The sequence below is a fragment of the Crassostrea angulata genome, unplaced genomic scaffold (genome assembly GCF_025612915.1).
Source record: "Crassostrea angulata isolate pt1a10 unplaced genomic scaffold, ASM2561291v2 HiC_scaffold_126, whole genome shotgun sequence".
Lineage (NCBI taxonomy): Eukaryota > Metazoa > Mollusca > Bivalvia > Ostreida > Ostreidae > Magallana > Magallana angulata.
In genome coordinates this window covers 34,395-53,257 of record NW_026441681.1, presented here as the reverse complement: position 1 = coordinate 53,257, position 18,863 = coordinate 34,395, and the positions used below count along the sequence as shown (strand labels likewise).

Below are 18,863 nucleotides of genomic sequence, written 5' to 3'. Positions count from 1 at the left end.
ATGAATGTTAATTAATGAAATTTAAACATTTTTGGTCTTTTTTGTCTTATTTAGGTTTCTTGTTTCATAGTGTTGTAGTAATTTTTTTCTTTTTATTTTACCCGTTTTGCCGGCAGATCAACGCAGAACTGATTGTAAATATTTTCATCGAGTTTGAGGAATGCTACATAATGAAAATACATCGAAGAGTTCTATTCACTTTAAAAAATATATATATTTCCTGTCGTTTGTGTCATGCCCCGCGTCTATATCATTTTTCCATGAGATCTCATCAACGGGTAGAACTAGAACAATCAAACGTTTTTTGATACGTCAGACATAAATCTTTAGATGTGTTTAAACTATTAGGTTTAATTTCTCCGAATTTCTAGTTGTCAAAGGAAAAACCTGAGAGTTTGTCTGCTCTGATTTTAGATTCAATCTGATCGATACTGTACTAAACGGTAAATTTTTTCGAGATATGTACGGAGTTATATAAAAACAAAAGAAAATTAGTATCTTACTTTGATCACAGAGGTCACCCTCCCATCCGGGTTTACAACTACAGATGAATGATCCGCAAGTGTTGACACATAGTGCTCCGTTCTCACATGAATTGGTCTGACACTCGTCAACATCTAAGAATTGCATGAACAATACCATCATTTACGACAACCGTAAAAGGCTCTCGCGTATTATATGTAATTTGTACGCTAGACAACACTTAGAATTTTTCATAAAATATTTCTACTCAAGGTTGAAATGTTTCATTAAAAATATCAGCTTACTTCAAATATTTTTTTCTACAATTCATTATGAATATATTAGCAAATCCCCTGTAAACCATAAGAAAGCTAACTTTTTATTTATTTCTTTTAGATTACCTTGATCACACACAGATCCCTTCCATCCATCAGTACAACTACAACTGAATGATCCATCAACGTTAGTGCACTGTCCTCCGTTCTGACAAGGGTTGTTGTCACATTCATCAATGTCTGGAATAGTAAGTTTACTATTGATATAGTTTCTGTTTGTACAGTAACTCATTCGTGCTTCTAATGTTTTCTTTAAACAATTACAATATCTTAAACCATAACAATTTAAAACAAAATGGCTGCTTCCGAAAAGAAATGGACTTTGTGATTTCAGGCTGATGATATAAAACTTTGTGCTGGTTTCATTTTTTGGATAATTTATCTGTTCCGTCTTATTGATGTTAACTTATTTTTCTTGGAAATAAATTCTTTGTAACATAACCATAATTCTTTCAACCCGATTTCTCACTAACTACTTAAAGGCAAATTGTATGGATACATGCACGGCATTATTTACATAACAAAACAGAGGCAGTATCTTACCTTGATCACAGACTTGACCCTCCCATCCAGATTTACAAGTACAGCTGAACGATCCGTAAAAGTTGTTACACTGTGCTCCGTTCTCACAAGGGTTTGTCAGACACTCGTCAACATCTAAGATTTGCATGAACAAAACAATGATTTATGACAATCGTAGAAGGTATTCGCGGGTTACATGTATCTGTTATTTATAGATAAGTTTCCGATCTCTGTAATTACAAGTTTAGGTATATTGTGTATAAAAGGTCTCTATATTTCTGCAAGATATTATTTTACTTTGGCTTTTGTAGGTTATTCTATGGGTTATCTTAATGATAACTTACACAAGGAAAGTTATCATATAAAATGAGAATGAAATTATAAATAACCTCAAATTTTAAAATTGTCCGAATGTAAATTGCTAACTCCTTTTTTATTTTTTTTCAAAATTTGTGAGAAGATCATTTGATTTTTTTTCTTCGAATCCAATTTACTCAGTGTTGCGTGTAACTTTAATAACTAATGTATTTTCATTTAACTAATAAAATATTATATTTCCTTTCCTGAAAAGGTTTACCTTTTGGGGGAGGAAACTGCATTACAAAACATAATCGTAATAACAATAAAATATGCTTAAGGGTGTTGTTTACTTAGGGTTTGAGTTCTCAAATTTGAAATGCTATAAAGTTCAATGTCATGCGTGAAATTTGTTCTAAACATAAAAATTATTTGTGAAATGAATTATTAATTACATAATATTCGATATTTCTACTATTTTATGGAATTAAGCTAAAACAAAAATAGACTTTTAGCCAAACAGAGGAAATTTCCCTTATAAGGAGTGAATTAAAGGTGTTTGTAACCTTGACAAGTTTTCAGTTGTACACAGAGTGGCCAGCGTTTCCAATTTTAAAACTAAGCCCGTTTGTTAAATCTGACTTTTTGGATTTATTCAGTTTGTATACTCAGTACTGCTAGGAATTATCTTCTTTTAATTTTATGCAATCGTTGGGTTTTAGTAATAAAGTTCATGAATCAAGTTTTTTTATCCGTTTTTTTTTTATTTAAATTATTAACATTTGACAAAAATTATAACTTTCTATATAGCATTTCTACTAAAGATTGAATTGGTGCATTGTAATTATTAGCTATTCTAAATGACTTTTTCCTACAATTAATGTAAATATATCATTATTTCACCTACAATCGTAAGAACGAATATTTTTTATTCATATTTAGACTACCTTGATCACAAACAGGCCCTTCCCATCCATCAGTACAACTACAAGAGAATGATCCCTCACTGTTAGTGCACCGTCCTCCGTTCTGACAAGGGTTGTTGTCGCATTCATAGACGTCTGGCAAAAAGCAAGTTCACAATCATATAGTTTCTGTATGTATAATAACTGATTCATGTTCCGAATGTTTTTGTTGTTTTACTTTTACAATCCCTTAAACCTCAAAAAGTTTCTTTCGAACAAACGAAGATGGAATTCTAGTTTCAGGCTAATGGATGTCACTTTTGTGCCGAGTCTTTTTTTTTAATCAGTTCCGTCTTATTGGTACATGTATCAACATATTTTTCTTGCAAAGAAATTCCCTATTACATGTACAATTATTTTTTTTTTAAATCTTTAATCAAAGTTCTTACTAACTACTAAATGGCAAATTGTGTCGATAAATTCGCGTTATTATATGCATAAAAAGTAGAAACGGTATCTTACCTTGATCACAGAGGTTACCCTCCCATCCGGGTTTACAACTACAGATGAATGATCCGCAAGTGTTGTTACATAGTGCTCCGTTCTCACAAGGATTGGTCTGACACTCATCAACATCTAAAATTGTCATGCAATGATCAATCATAACTGTAGAATGATTTTACGTTTTACATGCATCTGCTGTTTTAAATAAAGTTTTTGATCATCGGTCATAACAATTGTTGGAACATTATATATGAAATGTCAATATAATCTGCAAAGTATTCTTTGTCACTTTTAAATTGGTGTTGTATACATTATACTAATGTTAACTTTCACTAGGATAGTTATCAAATTAAATGAGAATCAAATGATAAACATAATGATAAACCTTGATCACAGACTTGTCCCTCCCATCCGTCAGTACAACTACAAGTGAATGATCCCTCACTGTCAGTGCACCGTCCTCCGTTCTGACATGGGCTGTTTTCACATTCATTGATATCTGAAAACATACGTTTACTGTAATTATAGTTTCCGAATAAGAATAACTAATTCCTTTTAATGTTCTTGTTTTCCTATTACATGTACAATCATTAAAGAAACAACACAGAAAACAAAAACAAACAAACAAAAAGAGGTTACTTTTGAGCAATTGAAGTTGACTTTGTAGTTTCATGCATATGAATGTTATTTAATGAAAATTAAACGGTTTCGATCTTTTTTGTCTTATTAAGGTTTCCTGTTTCATGTGGAAAGCCTTTTTCTTTTTATTTTACCCGTTTTGCCGGCAGAACAACCCAGGGCAAATTGGATATATTTTCCTCGTGTTTTCAGGAATGCTACATAATGAAAATACCTTGAAGAGTTCTCTTCACTTAAAAAAAATAGTTCCTGTCGTTGTGTCCTGCCCCGGGTCTATAACATTTTTCCACGAGATTTCATCAACGATTAGGACTAGAACAACCAAACTTTTTGATATATCAGACATATATATGTAGATGTGTTTAAACTATGAAGTTTGATTCGTCCTAATGTCTGGTTGTCAACGGAAGAACCCAAGGTTTAGTTGGTCTGCTCTGGTGTTAGATTGGGTTTGATCGGTACTGTTCTTAACGGTTAATTGTTACAATATGTGCACGGAATTATATATAAAACGAAACAGATATAGCATCTTACTTTGATCACAGAGGTCACCCTCCCATCCGGGTTTACAACTACAGATGAATGATCTGCAAGTGTTAATACATAGTGCTCCGTTCTCACAAGCATTGGTCAGACACTCGTCAACATCTAAGAATTGCATGAACAATACCATGATTTATGATATTCGGAAAAGGCACTCGGGTATTATATATAACAGCTGTTTATAGACAAGTTCTGATCTCTTTAATTACAAGTTTGGGTTTATTGTGTATGAAACATCCATATTTTTCTGATATATATTTTTTTACTTTACTTTTGTAGGGTATTGCATACATTATGTACTTGGTAACTTACACCAGGCAATATATTTACATGTAATATAAGAAAAATGAAATTATAAATAACATAAAGGTTGTCAAATTGTCAGAATATAATTTTGTTAATCCTGTTCTGATAATCTTCAAAATCTGTGAGAAAAGATAATTGTATAACTTTGGTTTTTTTATCCCACTAATAGTACATTATATTTACTGTACCGAAAAGATTATTTTTTGGGGGGTCGGAAACTGTGCAGTGCAAAAATAATCGTAATGACGGTACAATTTGCTTAAAGTAGATCTGTTTGCTAGCGTGTCCAAATGTAGTCTAATTGCACCCGTTGTTTAATCCATGCCTTTTTGTGTTTACTCAGCTTGTTAACTCAGTAGCATTAAGAGCAATTGTTTTTAGATTTTATAATTCTTATGGTTTTATTTAAAGGTTTTTGAAACAGGGTCTTTGACTTGTTTATCTAATTTGACTTACGTTTGAGAATACTTTGAATTTTTCATAGAATATTTCTACTAATGGTTGAAATAGTTCACTGCAAATGTCAGCATACCCTAATATTTTTTTTATTACAATTCATTATGAATATGTTAGCAAATACCCTGAAGACCATACAATACTAACATTTTATTTACTTATTTATATTACCTTGATCACATACAGATCCCTCCCATCCATCAGTACAATTACAACTGAATGATCCCTCACTGTTAGTGCATCGTCCTCCGTTCTGACAAGGGTTGTTGTCACATTCGTTGACGTCTGGAAAAGTAAGTTCATTACCAATATAGTTTCTGTATGTACAATAACAGATTCAATTTGCTAAAGTTTTCGTTGTTTTACTTTTACAATCCCTTAAACCCAAAAAGGTTTCTTTCGAACCAACGAACTTGGATTTCTAATTTCAGGCTAATGAATTTAACTTTGGTGCCTAGTCTTTTTTTAATCAGTTCTGCCTTATTGGTATATATCAACATATTTTTCTTGCAAAGAAATTCAGTATTACATGTACAATTATCTATTTGGAGTCGTCAATCTAATTTCTTTCTATTTACTAAATGGCAAATTGTGTCGATAAATTCACGTTATTATATGCATAAAAAGTAGAAACGGTATCTTACCTTGATCACAAACGTCACCCTCCCATCCAGGTTTACAACTGCAGATGAATGATCCGCAAGTGTTGTTACATAGTGCTTCGTTTTCACAAGGATTGGTCAAGCACTCGTTAACATCTAAAATTGTCATACAATGATTAATCATAATTGTAGAATGACTTTGCGTTTGACATATATCTGCTATTCAAAGTAAAGTTTTCGATCATTAGTAAATACGATTGTGGGTATATTATATTGTGTTTGAAATGTCAATATATTTCAGCAATTATTCTTTGTAACTTTTAAATTGGTATTGTATATATTATAATAGTGTTAACCTACACTAGGATAGTTATCCAATTTAATGAGAATCAAATGATAAACACAATCAATAATAAAAAAAACCCCAAAAAACCCTACTACTTTTTTTTATTGAAGCTTTGAACATATGATTGGTTCATATCTTTTAATCAAATCCGATAAAATCATATAAAACGTTATTTGTAGTTTTAATATTGGTGTATTTCTCATATTTGATTTCCAATTAAAAGTAGAAGGTAACTGTCCAAGGAAAACAAATCGTAATAACGATAGAATTTGTTGAAAATACAGAAAAAAACATGTCACTAACTTCGGAAAGTTCTAGTTTGTGCACAGCTCTGCAAGCGGGTCTAGATGTAAAACTAAATCTTTTTTTTTTCAGTTTACCCAGTTTGTTAAATCAGGTGGCAGGGAACAGTTATTTTTATACAATTCATTGTAGCAAGAAGACGTGTGTCTTCGGAGCTACATAACTTGAGTTCCATCAGTTCCAATTCAGCACAAACACCTTTAATTCACTCTTTACATGTATAAAGCAAACCCTAGATTTCTGAGGAAAATGACATTTCAGAATATGTACACTTTCCTGCATAATGGTTTTTCTGAGATTTTAAACCTTTCATATTTCGCCCATCCCCTACGTTCATTTTCTAAAGCCCCCCCCCCCCCCCCCCCAGCAATTATCTGCAAAAGATTGACCTTTCGTACCATCAGCATATTGCACACTCACATGTCAAAAGCTTACCGATGTATAGTTTTCTATGTCTCGTCCACCTTTTTTATGTTATTTTACCCCCTTCTGTCACATTCAATTTCACTGTGTAAAGTCAACACAATAATCATAGCCGCAAATTTTGCATTTTACTTTTGATTCTCATGTATTTATCATTGGGAGCCCACAATTTCATATCAATTTCAACAATAGACGTCCTTCTACATATAACTAATGATACTATTTTAAAAAAAATGTCATGTATTTAACAACTCATTACCCTTCATGTACAACAACTCAATTATAAGAAATAGTAACGGGTACGTTATGTGGACCTGTTTCTTTCCACCTCAGTACTTGTCTTTTTAAATGTAAGGTTTTTGTTTTAAGGTTTGTGCATCAAGTACGTTATGCTTTTGTGTAAATTGAACAAGCAATAGAATGTTTTAATTAGAATTAATACTGAAGGTTGAAATGGTTCATTGTAAATATATCAAAGTACATTGAAAATACACAGCAAATTATCTGCAAACCATAATAACGCTTACTTATCATTTTTGAATGTTTAGATTACCTTCATCACAGATCGGTCCCTCCCATCCATCAGTACAACTACAACTGAATGATCCCTCACTGTTAGTGCACTGTCCTCTGCTCTGACAAGGGTTGTTGTCGCATTCGTTGATAGCTTGAAAGTTAATTTACTGTCTTTAAGCTGTTTGCGAAGTCAAGTTTTAGTAGCTGTAGTTTCTGTATATGCAATATATGTTTCGTGTTTCAAATCTTTTTCCTATTCTTTGCAATCTTTCGACCAAACAAAATAGATAGATGTCGAACATACTAAGCCGACTATGTACTTTATGACAGATCCATGCTAATTTCATGTCAGGTCATTTTATTCAATAGGTAAACAGTTACAGTTTCATGGAAAAAAAATGTTTTGGACTCTTTACTTAAACCACTAAATTCAGACAATTAACATATTTTCTTAAGCGCGTACGATACTTAAGCACGTGCGAGGATTCTAATTTTAGTTAGATAGCAAATATTAAACTTAGCGATATATAAATAAATATATTTATACCTATACATACATATATAGAATTAAAGGTCAATAAAAATGTGGAATAAGAACTTTAAGACGGTATAACAAACCTGAAAAAAAATCACTCAAATTAACAGCATTTGATTATGAAAGATAAAATGAGAACTAAACTGTACATATATCAAATAAGCCAAATATTTACAGTTTGAAAATGGAATAAAAAATCTCTTTAAAAGTCAAATCAGTAAGTGGCAGCAAAAGCCCTCGAAGGATTCGTACTCAAGTTGTACGGATCACAAGGCCGACACTTTATCCACTCGGCTATGGTGTAAGTAACATGTTGCCATTGTTAAAATCCTTTAAATAAAAAGAAATGTCGTTTTGATCAGAGGTCAGCAATTTAGTAATGATGTGATGTTCCACCTTAAAAAAAAGTAAGACAGTCAGTTACATAAAGAGAACAAAATATTAAATATTTCACCTCGTTCACAGGTGTCCCCTTTCCATCCATTTTTACAAATGCATATATACGATCCATGAGTGTTCTTACATTTGGCTTCGTTCTTGCAAACATCATTCGCACATTCGTCAACATCTAAATTGTTTATAGAATTGAAAAATGGAAAAAAAGAATAGCAAGTAATTTCTCTTGTCGAAAAAATATTGCATAATCTACTGTTAGGTTGGGATACTTTTATTACGACTATGATTCGCTCTAATACTTTTAATGGTATTTAGTTTCAATATATAAATAAAAAAATAAGATTTTAATAAAATTATATCAATTATATCATTTTGTGAAGTCATACAAATATTTGAAAATGTAATAAAGAATATTGTTATAGTCTATATCATATGAACAATCCCAGATATACAATGTGTGGTACGAGACCATGTTCTTTACACTTATTTCAAGAATTTACGCATTTTATCTGAATTAGATGATTCTATTATGTTATTAACACTGCATATCTAATTAAAGCAAAAAATGAAATAATAAAAAGATATGTATTTATAAAATGACTATAAAGCATTTCTATAAACTGACCATCTTCGCAGAAGGTGCCTGCCAAGCCGCTTGGGCATTCACACCAATAATACCCATCCTCATTATGGCAGGTTCCTTGGCCACACGGAAATTTGGAACATTCGTTTATATCTACAATAAACAAATCGTAGGTCAAATGAAAAATCAATTTGATGCATTGCGTTTTTTATCTTTATTTTTGTTTGTAGATCAACTCACGATTTGAATATCTGCGATTCAGTCAAAATAATGCTGCATGTTACGCTTAATTTAGATGCGGCTGAGTTCTATTCTGTGTATACCTCTACATACAAATCATCAGTGTGACCTAAATGCATCAATGAAATAGCTAGATATTAGCACTTACCTATATCACAGTTGTCCCCTTCCCATCCGGGCGGACATTTACAGATATATCCCCCACCTGTGTATCCGCATATAGCATCGTTGACACATGGGTTGTCTTTTTTACAGATATTTCCTGGAAATTAAAAAACCGATTAATTCTATAATTTAAAGAAGGCACGGCTCCAACAACTTTCGATAGCAATGCTGCTCAATGTTTTATGTTGGATTCCTGTTGACACTTTAACTCCATAGATTTTTAAAATTCCCACTAAAGTAATTTTTGATAATTCTTTCCAAAAATTATTTCAGAAATGATTGTAAATTCGTGAATGAGGTTCACTTTGCTATGATTAATACAACTCTTTTCTTATGGTTTACAATTGTAAATGAATGTTACATACACGTCTATCTTTACTGCTTTGTGTTTAGTAAGATTAGAAAAGATTTGTTGATATTTTTCATTGTTTTAAATTTCACAATAATTCATTTAGTTGTGCTTAAACATGCACATTATAACATATTATATATTTACATTTTGAAATTTTTTAACAATTAATGTTCAAGAATATTTTTGACATCATTCCCTCATTTGATTTTCAATGTTTCGAATACGAATACGAAAATTGAGCGACCACGAATTTTAATGATTCCAGAGTATAGCGTACTTAACAAAAGTAAAAAAAAAAATCATGCTTACCTTTTCCCAGTTTCTTTCCTTTTCCTCTAGTGCATGCTGCGATCGTTGATGATAAAGACAAAACCACCTACATTGGGAAAAGAGAAACCAGATATAAAAAAAAATAATGTTTTGCTTCAGGATTTATGTTTTGGCGTTTGAAAAAATATTATTTTAAAAGAAAATTATCTTTTTTTATTTATTACATTTTTTTTATTTTTTTTTCTTTAAACTTTTATAAATGATAAAACATTTTTAAGACATACTATCTTAACTAGAAAATATTACAGTTTAGTGTTCACGTACCAAACAAGTCATCCAACAAAAAAAATTATGTATCAGATACGAATTTTTAAAAACGAAATGTTATAAATGTGTTAAGATACAAAGTAGGCAACTGAAATTTAAAACGAAACATTTTGTCTGAAGTAATGATTATTGAGAGAGAAAATCCAACAACAAAAAAACCAACATAAGTATAAGTTTAATAACTTTGAATTCATGTTTTCATTCCAAAATTTAGTGAAGACTATAAACGTCTAGCATCCTTATTTAAAAATCATTAAAGCAAATCATAACATTCTTACCACCATCCAGAATAACTTCTCGTTCATAATAAACAATATACAAATTGTAATATTTGTGAAGCAGTAATCTCAAATAACTCCTTTTTTTATAGGAACAAAGTGCATCTCAATATCACGTGTTTCGATTTGTGTTCGCCAATCAAGAGAAGCGTTAAAAGATAAAACGATAATTATGTTCTTTTCGTTGGTTCAAATTCCGCACTCAGCTACACTGTTATCTTGCTACATCATTAAATGGTACTGTAGGATAGCACTAAAGTTCAGTTTTAGATAATCATCTTAACTAAACATAATATTTTGTAAAAATATTACTCAAAATAAATTATCAGGAATTTTAGAGATTTTTTTTTTAATTTCTATAGTCTTTACTAATTATTTAATAACAAAGAAATACGATTGGTGAATTATCAGAGTTACAAATTTAAATTTAGTGCAGTGCTTATTACTTATATTGGTATATATTATATTTGGTTTAAGCTGCTCATGGAATCCGAGGCCTCTTGAGACAAACTGAATATACAAGAAAATTCATGTTCTAAAACGCAGTGCAACTGGAGTCAAGTTTTCATAAAGGTAAGTAGAGATTATATCTAAATGCAGTGTTTATAATTTTTTATGCGTTTTTGGTCTTGCAAGACCTTCTTGTAGATATCTATTTTTTGCAGTTTACCATCAAGATTGCTATTGAAACTTTTAAAATCTTTTCCCCGAACTATATTAATTTCCCTCCCTAAATCATGCAAGTGTCAGTTTATCGCAAAGCGGATAGATTTGTAAGAATTTTCTTTTGATACTCTGATGCTTGTGTAAAAGACATCTTATCGGCCCTTTTTACACTTGCTTCAGCGTATAATTTCCAAGTTTACATTTAATCCTAAAAGCTCAACCAAGTAAAAATATGCTTGCTCACCAAATGTATCTACACTTTATTATTCAAAAAAGGGTATTGAAAAATTAAAACCACACCAACACATAATCATAAACTTTGATAGCTTAATAGTAAAGCTCTCTGAAAAGAGGGATTTGTGTGCAATTTTCATTTTGGGTTGAAAATTTGTGAGGTTTTTTTTTGTTGGGTAAATTAGGCTAGAATTGTATGTGAAAAAATGCGTTGATGTATATCCAACATAGGTCTTTTATTTGATTGATTTATTTACAAAAATACAAGTGCACTTTTTTTTTCTCTTCTTCATAACTTGAAAAAGTTTTATCTTCAAACCCCCAAATGTTGTGCTTCTTATGGTAGAAATAAAAATGTTCAATGTTTTCTGTCTTCAAATTGTTTCAGTTGCATTTCTAAGACATTTTAAATTTATTTTTGGTGAGTTTGAAATAATTTGAGCCAAAATTTGTCCTTCCCCTCTATTTTAAAAGCATTTTTATCCTTCTGTCCTGCTTCCTCTGTTTGTATGGAGGCGGGACTTTCATTACATGCATCAAGACAAGCAAGTTCACTTTCGGGGATAACAAATTTCTTGTAAAGTGTTCTAATCCATTTCTTCTGTTTCTTCAGGATTTTCCAAATGTGGAGCAAAGTCATACTTTGAATTCAAATCGGCAATTTTTAGGATGTCAGTTGCCAAATAACATGTATATCCATGCCCCCATGTAAAAGTTCTATGCATAATTTTTAACTCAATGTTTGAATTTCTTTTTAAAAAACATAGCTATTTGATACAAATTTATATCATTCAAATGAAAAGATATAAACTTAACCATACTCTATTACTTCACATCTGTGCACACATGCACATGTATAGGTCTACATGTAAACGTCTTAGAGTAGTTCGAGCCTGATATTGCCAATGGAGTGTGTCCCCATACCAAGTTAGGTTATTCAATATAATGTAAGTCCCTCCATCTGTATCAAGCAGTCAAATGCCGCGTTACAACCAGAATTAGATTATATAAAAATAAAGATATAAATGATTGATGTTAACTACATTGATATGCAATGCTTGGATATTCTTTTAATAATTCATTTTCTAAAGGACTGAAAAATGGAAACAAAACTAATTCATGTATCACATCACTTAGATCATTTAGCCATTGTCAAATGACGTGGTTGTGTGGGTTTTATTTTTAGCTACAGAAGTGCACAATATATGCCCTCTAGCATTATGGGACTTCGACACAGGCGGTGCAATCATATTTGTATTTTCTTTTTCAAGGCTACATGGTTCATTAAAAACAATTTAGTATCTACAAGTTACAACAAAGTGCAAATAACTTTTAATATCTGTAGTAAATCACACGCTTAAAAGGGTTGTAGTCAATATCAGATCATCTAAAAATATGTGGATATGTAGATAACAGCATGCAATAAAAACAATAATCATCAATGTCAGAATTATAAAAAATAACCAGTCAATGAGACAAAATTGTTTGCATTTTTTTTTTAGATAACCTGAGCTGAAAGTTCAACTGAGCTTTTCGGATCATTTTTTTCTTTGGCGTCCGTCCGTCCGTCTGTTCATCCGTCTATCTGTCCGTCCGTCTGTTTGTAAGATTTGTTTTACATTTTCGACTTCCTCTCCTGAACCACTTGGCGAATTTTAACCAAAATTGGCACAACGCATCATTGGGTAGAGGGAATTCAGGTTTGTTAAAAATAAATAAACCACCTTATTGTAAGGGGAACTAAAAAGGATTGATTGAAGATTTGGTTATATTTTGAAAAAATCTTATTTTAAAAAAAAAATTTGGCCAGAAAAGCTGAAACTTGTATGGAAGCATCCTCAGAAAGTGTAGATTCAAGTTTGTTCAAGTTATACTCTCTTGTGGTAAGGTGGGGCTCCAATAGGGGGTCAAGGTTTTACAAAGGAGTATATAGAGTTAATCTTTAAAAATCTTCTTCTCAAAAACCATTTGGCAAGAAAAGCTGAAACTCGTGTGGAAGCATCCTCAGATAGTGTAGATTCAGGGTTGTTCAAATCATAGTCCCTGGGTTAAGGTGGGGTCACAATGGTGGGGGTGTCAAATTTTAACATGGGAGTATATAGATTTCAAGTTTAAAAATCTTTTTCTTAAAACAATTTGGCCAGAAAAGCCTAATCTTGTGTGGAAACATCCTAATGTAGCGTAGATTCAAGTTTGTCCAATTCATGGTCCTCTGGGGGTAAGGTGGAAACAAGTGGGGGTGTAAATTGTACATAGGAGTATATAGAGTTAATCTTTAAAAATAATTGTCTCCAAAACCATTTGGCCAAAAAAGCTGAAACTTGTGTGGAAGGATCCTCAGGTAGCGTAATTTCAAAGTTGTGAAAATCATGGACTTTGGGGGGGGGGGTATAAATGGGGGTATAAATTTTACATAGAAGAATATAGAGTTAAACTTAAAACATTTACTTCTCAAAAACCCATAAGAAAGAAAAGTTGAAACTTATGTAGAAGCATCCTCAGATATTGTAGATTCATTTTTTTTCAAATCAAGGTGGAGCCACAATTGGGGAGAGGGGGTCAAATATTTACAAAGGAGTATATAGAGAAATTTTATTTTGAATTTTCTACTCAGAACACGACTAGCCAGAAAAGCTGTAACTAGTGTGAAGTATCATCAGGTAGGGAAGATTCAAGTTTGGTCAAATTATGATCCCCAGGGGTAGGGTAGGGGCACAATGGAGATCGGTGAATCTTTACAAAGAAATATATTGAGAAAAATCGTTGTTCTAAAAAAACGCATTTTTTTTTTTAGAAAAGGTGCAACATTAGTGAAAGCAATCTTAGATAGTGTGGATTCCAATTTGTCAAAATCATATATGCCAGGAGTAGGATGAAGCCACATGGGGTGGGGGTTCAATTTGACAAAGGAAGACATTTTTAATTCACCAAAACTCAAATGTTATAATTATATGGTTTTGCTTATATGCAAGCATTTTGATATATTTTTGATTCTCTAAAATTGTGTAGACATTGGCCTCTGGACAATTCTTTGGTTTCACAAGTTTGATGTACGTATATATTCCATTTTATTTGGATCTTCTTGAGAACTGTAATGTACAATATATGAAATGACTATACTGTGACAAAAAGGAATCAATGATAAACAGAATATCTAGGACAAAAATTGATTATTTTTTTAAAAATACAGGTTCTGTTAGACTAGATTTTCCATATTTTTGGGGTTCTGTTACTCTGTAAACCTGATTTTATTATGTCTATCGTTGCTCAAGTGAGCAATGTGGCCAATGGGCCTCTGTTTTGTTTTTTTTAATATTTTCTCACAAAAAGGATAGCCACATTACACAAAGTAGATTAAATCAGTTTTAACATTTAACTCCATTAACCATTTTTGTTCAATACAAAACAGGGGGTGCAGTTTTCTCTCTATTTTGGCGAATCAGTTGTACATGTAATATTTTGTTATCTTTCATAGCATATCAGGCAACGCTTTTATTTAATATTGCTAAACCCTTTAAATGCTTTTAAATTGTTTTTTTTAAATACCAGTGCGTCTTTGGTTGTCTTCTGAATTCAACAAAGTTACGCTTTAAATCTAAAGTTTTATTAGGGTTTTCCGTTTTTCAACGGAAAACCCTTCTGTTATTCTACTGTTTCTAATTATTATTTTTTTTTTTTTCCCGCAAATTTTGTGCACAAGATTTCTCGAACATTTTTTGTTTGATTGCTATGAAACTTTCAGGGTATGTAGATGATATTAATATCTCTAGACGTTTTTTTCAAATTTTTAAAATTCACTTCCAGTTATGAGTTATTGCCCTTTAATTGAAAATTGGGGGGTCTTTTGTCCAGAGTTGATCTCGGGAACTACAGATGATAGATGCATGAAATTTGGCGAAATTGTCGGCAACATTTTATAGATTTGCCGGCATGAAAATTTTTGGTAATTTCTTTGTTAGTTTTTGAGCTATTTGTCGCCAAAGTTTAAGATTTTTTCGGGGTTGAAATTTTGTTGCTTTTTGTATTATAACCTTTAAACTAAAAATATTTTGTTAATACATATAGAACAAAAGTTGTTTAGAATAACGAGAGCTTTCATTTAAAATTAAGAAAAAAGGGTTGGCCCCTATAATTAGGGGTCAGCAGCTCATACACGTATTTTTCTGATAGCAAAAATCGTTATCATTTTATGAAAAACAATTAATTCAGTTATTTTTAATATATTAAATTATGTCATTTGGTATCAAATTAAACAAGTTCTGTGCTATATTTTTTTTCAAATTTCATAAAACAAATATGTGAGAATCGTACATGAACGAGTTAATATGTCTACATAGACACACAAGCGAACAAATGCCACATTAAGGCCCAGGCATTTAATGCATTACGTTGTGTTGCGTCTTAGATAAATTGTTGTGATACAATTTCATTTTTTTCATTTATATCATTTATGAATTCAATGAACACACATTATTTAAACGTTCTATGTGCAACTATTTGTCGGGGCGCCCCTGTTTGTAACCCCCGCGCGCGCGCCGAATGTAAACAGTAACGAACGGCATTGTTGTATAAAAGAGAGAGCCGTAATGCAGAAGAGAAGTTGTGTATTCTTTCGGTGTACACATGCATTTTCAATTTACTGTGAAACATATGAACATGCACAGGGAACAATACTACATATTTGTTTAAGGAGGATATTTTTCTCGTGTGAATCGTTTACGAGGAAATTCTGACAGCCACACTTCTGTCGACGATCAGCCGTTGATAAGCTACGAGTAATAAAGGAGAAAAGATGGACATTAAAGTGTGTGATTTATGTGGATGTTACTGAAGAAGGTGAGGCTTTTACTCCTTTTAAAGTTTCTTGTTAACTGGTTAAAATTTAGTACAGTATATAGTATAGATGTACATGTAAGTACGTGCACACTGTTAGATGTTTTTGTTATGGTGTGGGTGTTTGTTTACTAACGTGTAATTTTTACATGTTTCATGGATGTTTAGACTCGCTCGAGGTTCATGGGGGACTGGAAAGGGTAACTGAATTTATCTATTTAAAAAAATAACAGATTGTGAATTTTCAGCTCAAAATTCAAAGCAGGGTCTAATTAGAAACATATCATATATTCTTGTGCAGAAGACTCCAAATGTAGTCATGAATACCCTGTAGACATAACTTCAAGTAAATAAAATTGTATACTTCAGACTTCAGAGTTAAAACATGACTTTAATATCTTTATGATGCCGATCATTGTATCATTAAAGAGGTTCAGCAGACCAACGGGTACCCGGTACATGTACTTGTACAAGTAGGTTACAAGTTAGAACTATGCCTACCATTCTACCAGTTCACATAATTTTTCTTGTTTAGTTTAGCAGTTATGATTGAGTTAAATTGTCCTTGTTAATGTTTTAAATGTAATTTTTTATTCTCTTTTTTTAATCTGACTACTGGCAGTACTGGCGTGCGAGCAATTCTCGCCGAGGACCATTTCTCGCTGGTGCACTGTTACATCATATTTTCGTATATAATTTTATGTGTTGATAAAATGATGTAACAATGCACTGGTGAGAAATGGTACACGGCGAGAACTGATCGCACGCCAATATTGATTAATTACAGACAAAAACTGAAGGTTGCGAGAGTTATTTTTTATTGAACAACATTGTTTAAAATAATTCTTTATATATGTGACGATCAGACCCGTTTAAATACCAGTGCCAGATAGCTCAGTTGGTAGAGCACCTGACTAGAGATTCAGGGGGCCCAGGTTCAAATCCGGTTTGGTCCTTCATTATTTCTCCCATCCTGTTACAATATTGGTGTTGTGACCAACCCCTGGAACTAACAGGTTAACTCGATCCTGCCAGGGATGATCTTCGAGGGTGAAGATCATTTAAGGGGGGGGAATGTGACGGTCAGACTGGTTTGAATACCGGTGCCAGATACATGTAGCTCAGTTGGTAGAGCACTTGACTAGAGATTGAGAGGGCCAGGTTCAAATCCCACTTTGTTCCGTCGTTATTTCTCCCATCTTTTACATATACATGTATATCAGATATATGACAGATGATTAAGGTCATCACATGTTTTGCAAGATGCAATAAGTGTTAAAAACCTTCACTTTACAACAGAATACATTTAAGTGAATATTTATGTTTCTTGTTATTATTTGGTGTGGTTTTCTTGACAGTGTCGCATAAACAATTTACCCGCTCCTAAAACACAAACTTTCTTTTTGTGGATTCAGCTTACCGCTGATTGGCTGCTGTTGCAGCAGACAAATAAGATATGCACGCACAAAACACAATGAACTTATCAGAGAATGAGTTGAGTTTATTTAAACTGTTGGAATTTGGGTATTTTTTTTTTAAAAATGTATACTTGTGACAAAACATATATGTGGTACATACAGCTGTAGCTTTATGAAGAAAATTTTGGTTAGACCATATATACCTATCATGCAAGTAAATGATATTTACAAAGAACTTGCAATTTATGGCGCACGAAATATACGCTAGTTTTATAAAGATTGACATACATGTAATGTACCACATTCTGTGAAAAATAACCTATTACAAATTCTTCATTAAGTTTACTCATACATGTTTTATGCTTATTACACGTAGTATTGTTTTTAAAACATGTAATTTATAAGAAAATAAACAAAAACCCTCGCTAAATTTATTTGCAAAAAAAAAAACACAGTAGAATTGATAAAAAATGGTATACCAGAAGCTAATACCAGTACATGTACTTTGACGCTGTTCGGGTGGTAATATTCGTTTGTAATTTACGAATTGAAATATTGACTGTTGCACTACAAGTACGGTAATAAAACTCTCTCTCTCTCAAACTCTCTCTCTTTCTCAATTTGATAAGTGTTTATACTTATGAAAATTTTTTAATATTATATTATGACTTGATATGCAAATTTTTGATCTTGTACTGCCTAAATGTTATGTCATGTATTGGGATATGTCATACTTATTACACTGCATGGTCAGTGTATTTTTTACAGAAATACTATGCATATGTTAATGTAAACACAGCTATTACTAGTACATGTATGTAAACACAGCTAATTATTTTTTTTATTTATTTCAGCTCAAAACAGACTCTTGTTACCACATGGCTTTTACCGGTACCTGTTGATTCTTGTGGGTCAGCTCCTGAGATTAACCTGTCACCTCTATCCACATGCATATTCCTTGTGTTCTACAGACTATTTACCGGTAATTCCAATTAAATCCGATAATGCATGAACAATGCATGAACAATAATGGAGAACCCTGTAAATCTGTGTTTACTAAAGGAAATTGGAAATGGTGGGTTCACTTAAATGGCCATATTTTTATTAAACCTCAATGGAATTGGTTATATGTGGTATTCTTTTTCTCAGAATTGCATTAGCTTTCTTATTCTAAGACAAACCGTCTTTTCATAAAAATGTTAGTGTACTAAGTTAAAGGTACAAGGAACAGTTTCGGATAAAGTACTGTCAATATTTTTGTAAAGTTGAGAGTGACTGTACTTGAAGGTTTATCATTGTTGCGTAGATTCATGAAATGAATTTTAATGATTATCAATAGTTAGAGGGATGTCTCTTGTTGGAATTGGTAAGCAATATTAAGGCCCCTAATTTTAAGTACATGAGAAG

At 32.0% G+C, this 18,863-nt stretch overlaps 1 protein-coding gene across 1 annotated transcript in view; it reads right to left on the bottom strand.

The window, feature by feature from the left end:
• Positions 1-18,863, bottom strand: part of LOC128169394 (laminin subunit alpha-3-like) — a 45,909-nt gene that overhangs the window by 1,738 nt on the left and 25,308 nt on the right. Inside the window, 7 exon segments of the mRNA XM_052835545.1 lie at positions 504-617; positions 864-977; positions 1,341-1,454; positions 2,564-2,677; positions 3,044-3,157; positions 5,141-5,254; positions 8,149-8,262. Coding sequence (XP_052691505.1) covers positions 504-617; positions 864-977; positions 1,341-1,454; positions 2,564-2,677; positions 3,044-3,157; positions 5,141-5,254; positions 8,149-8,262 — 798 coding nt within the window.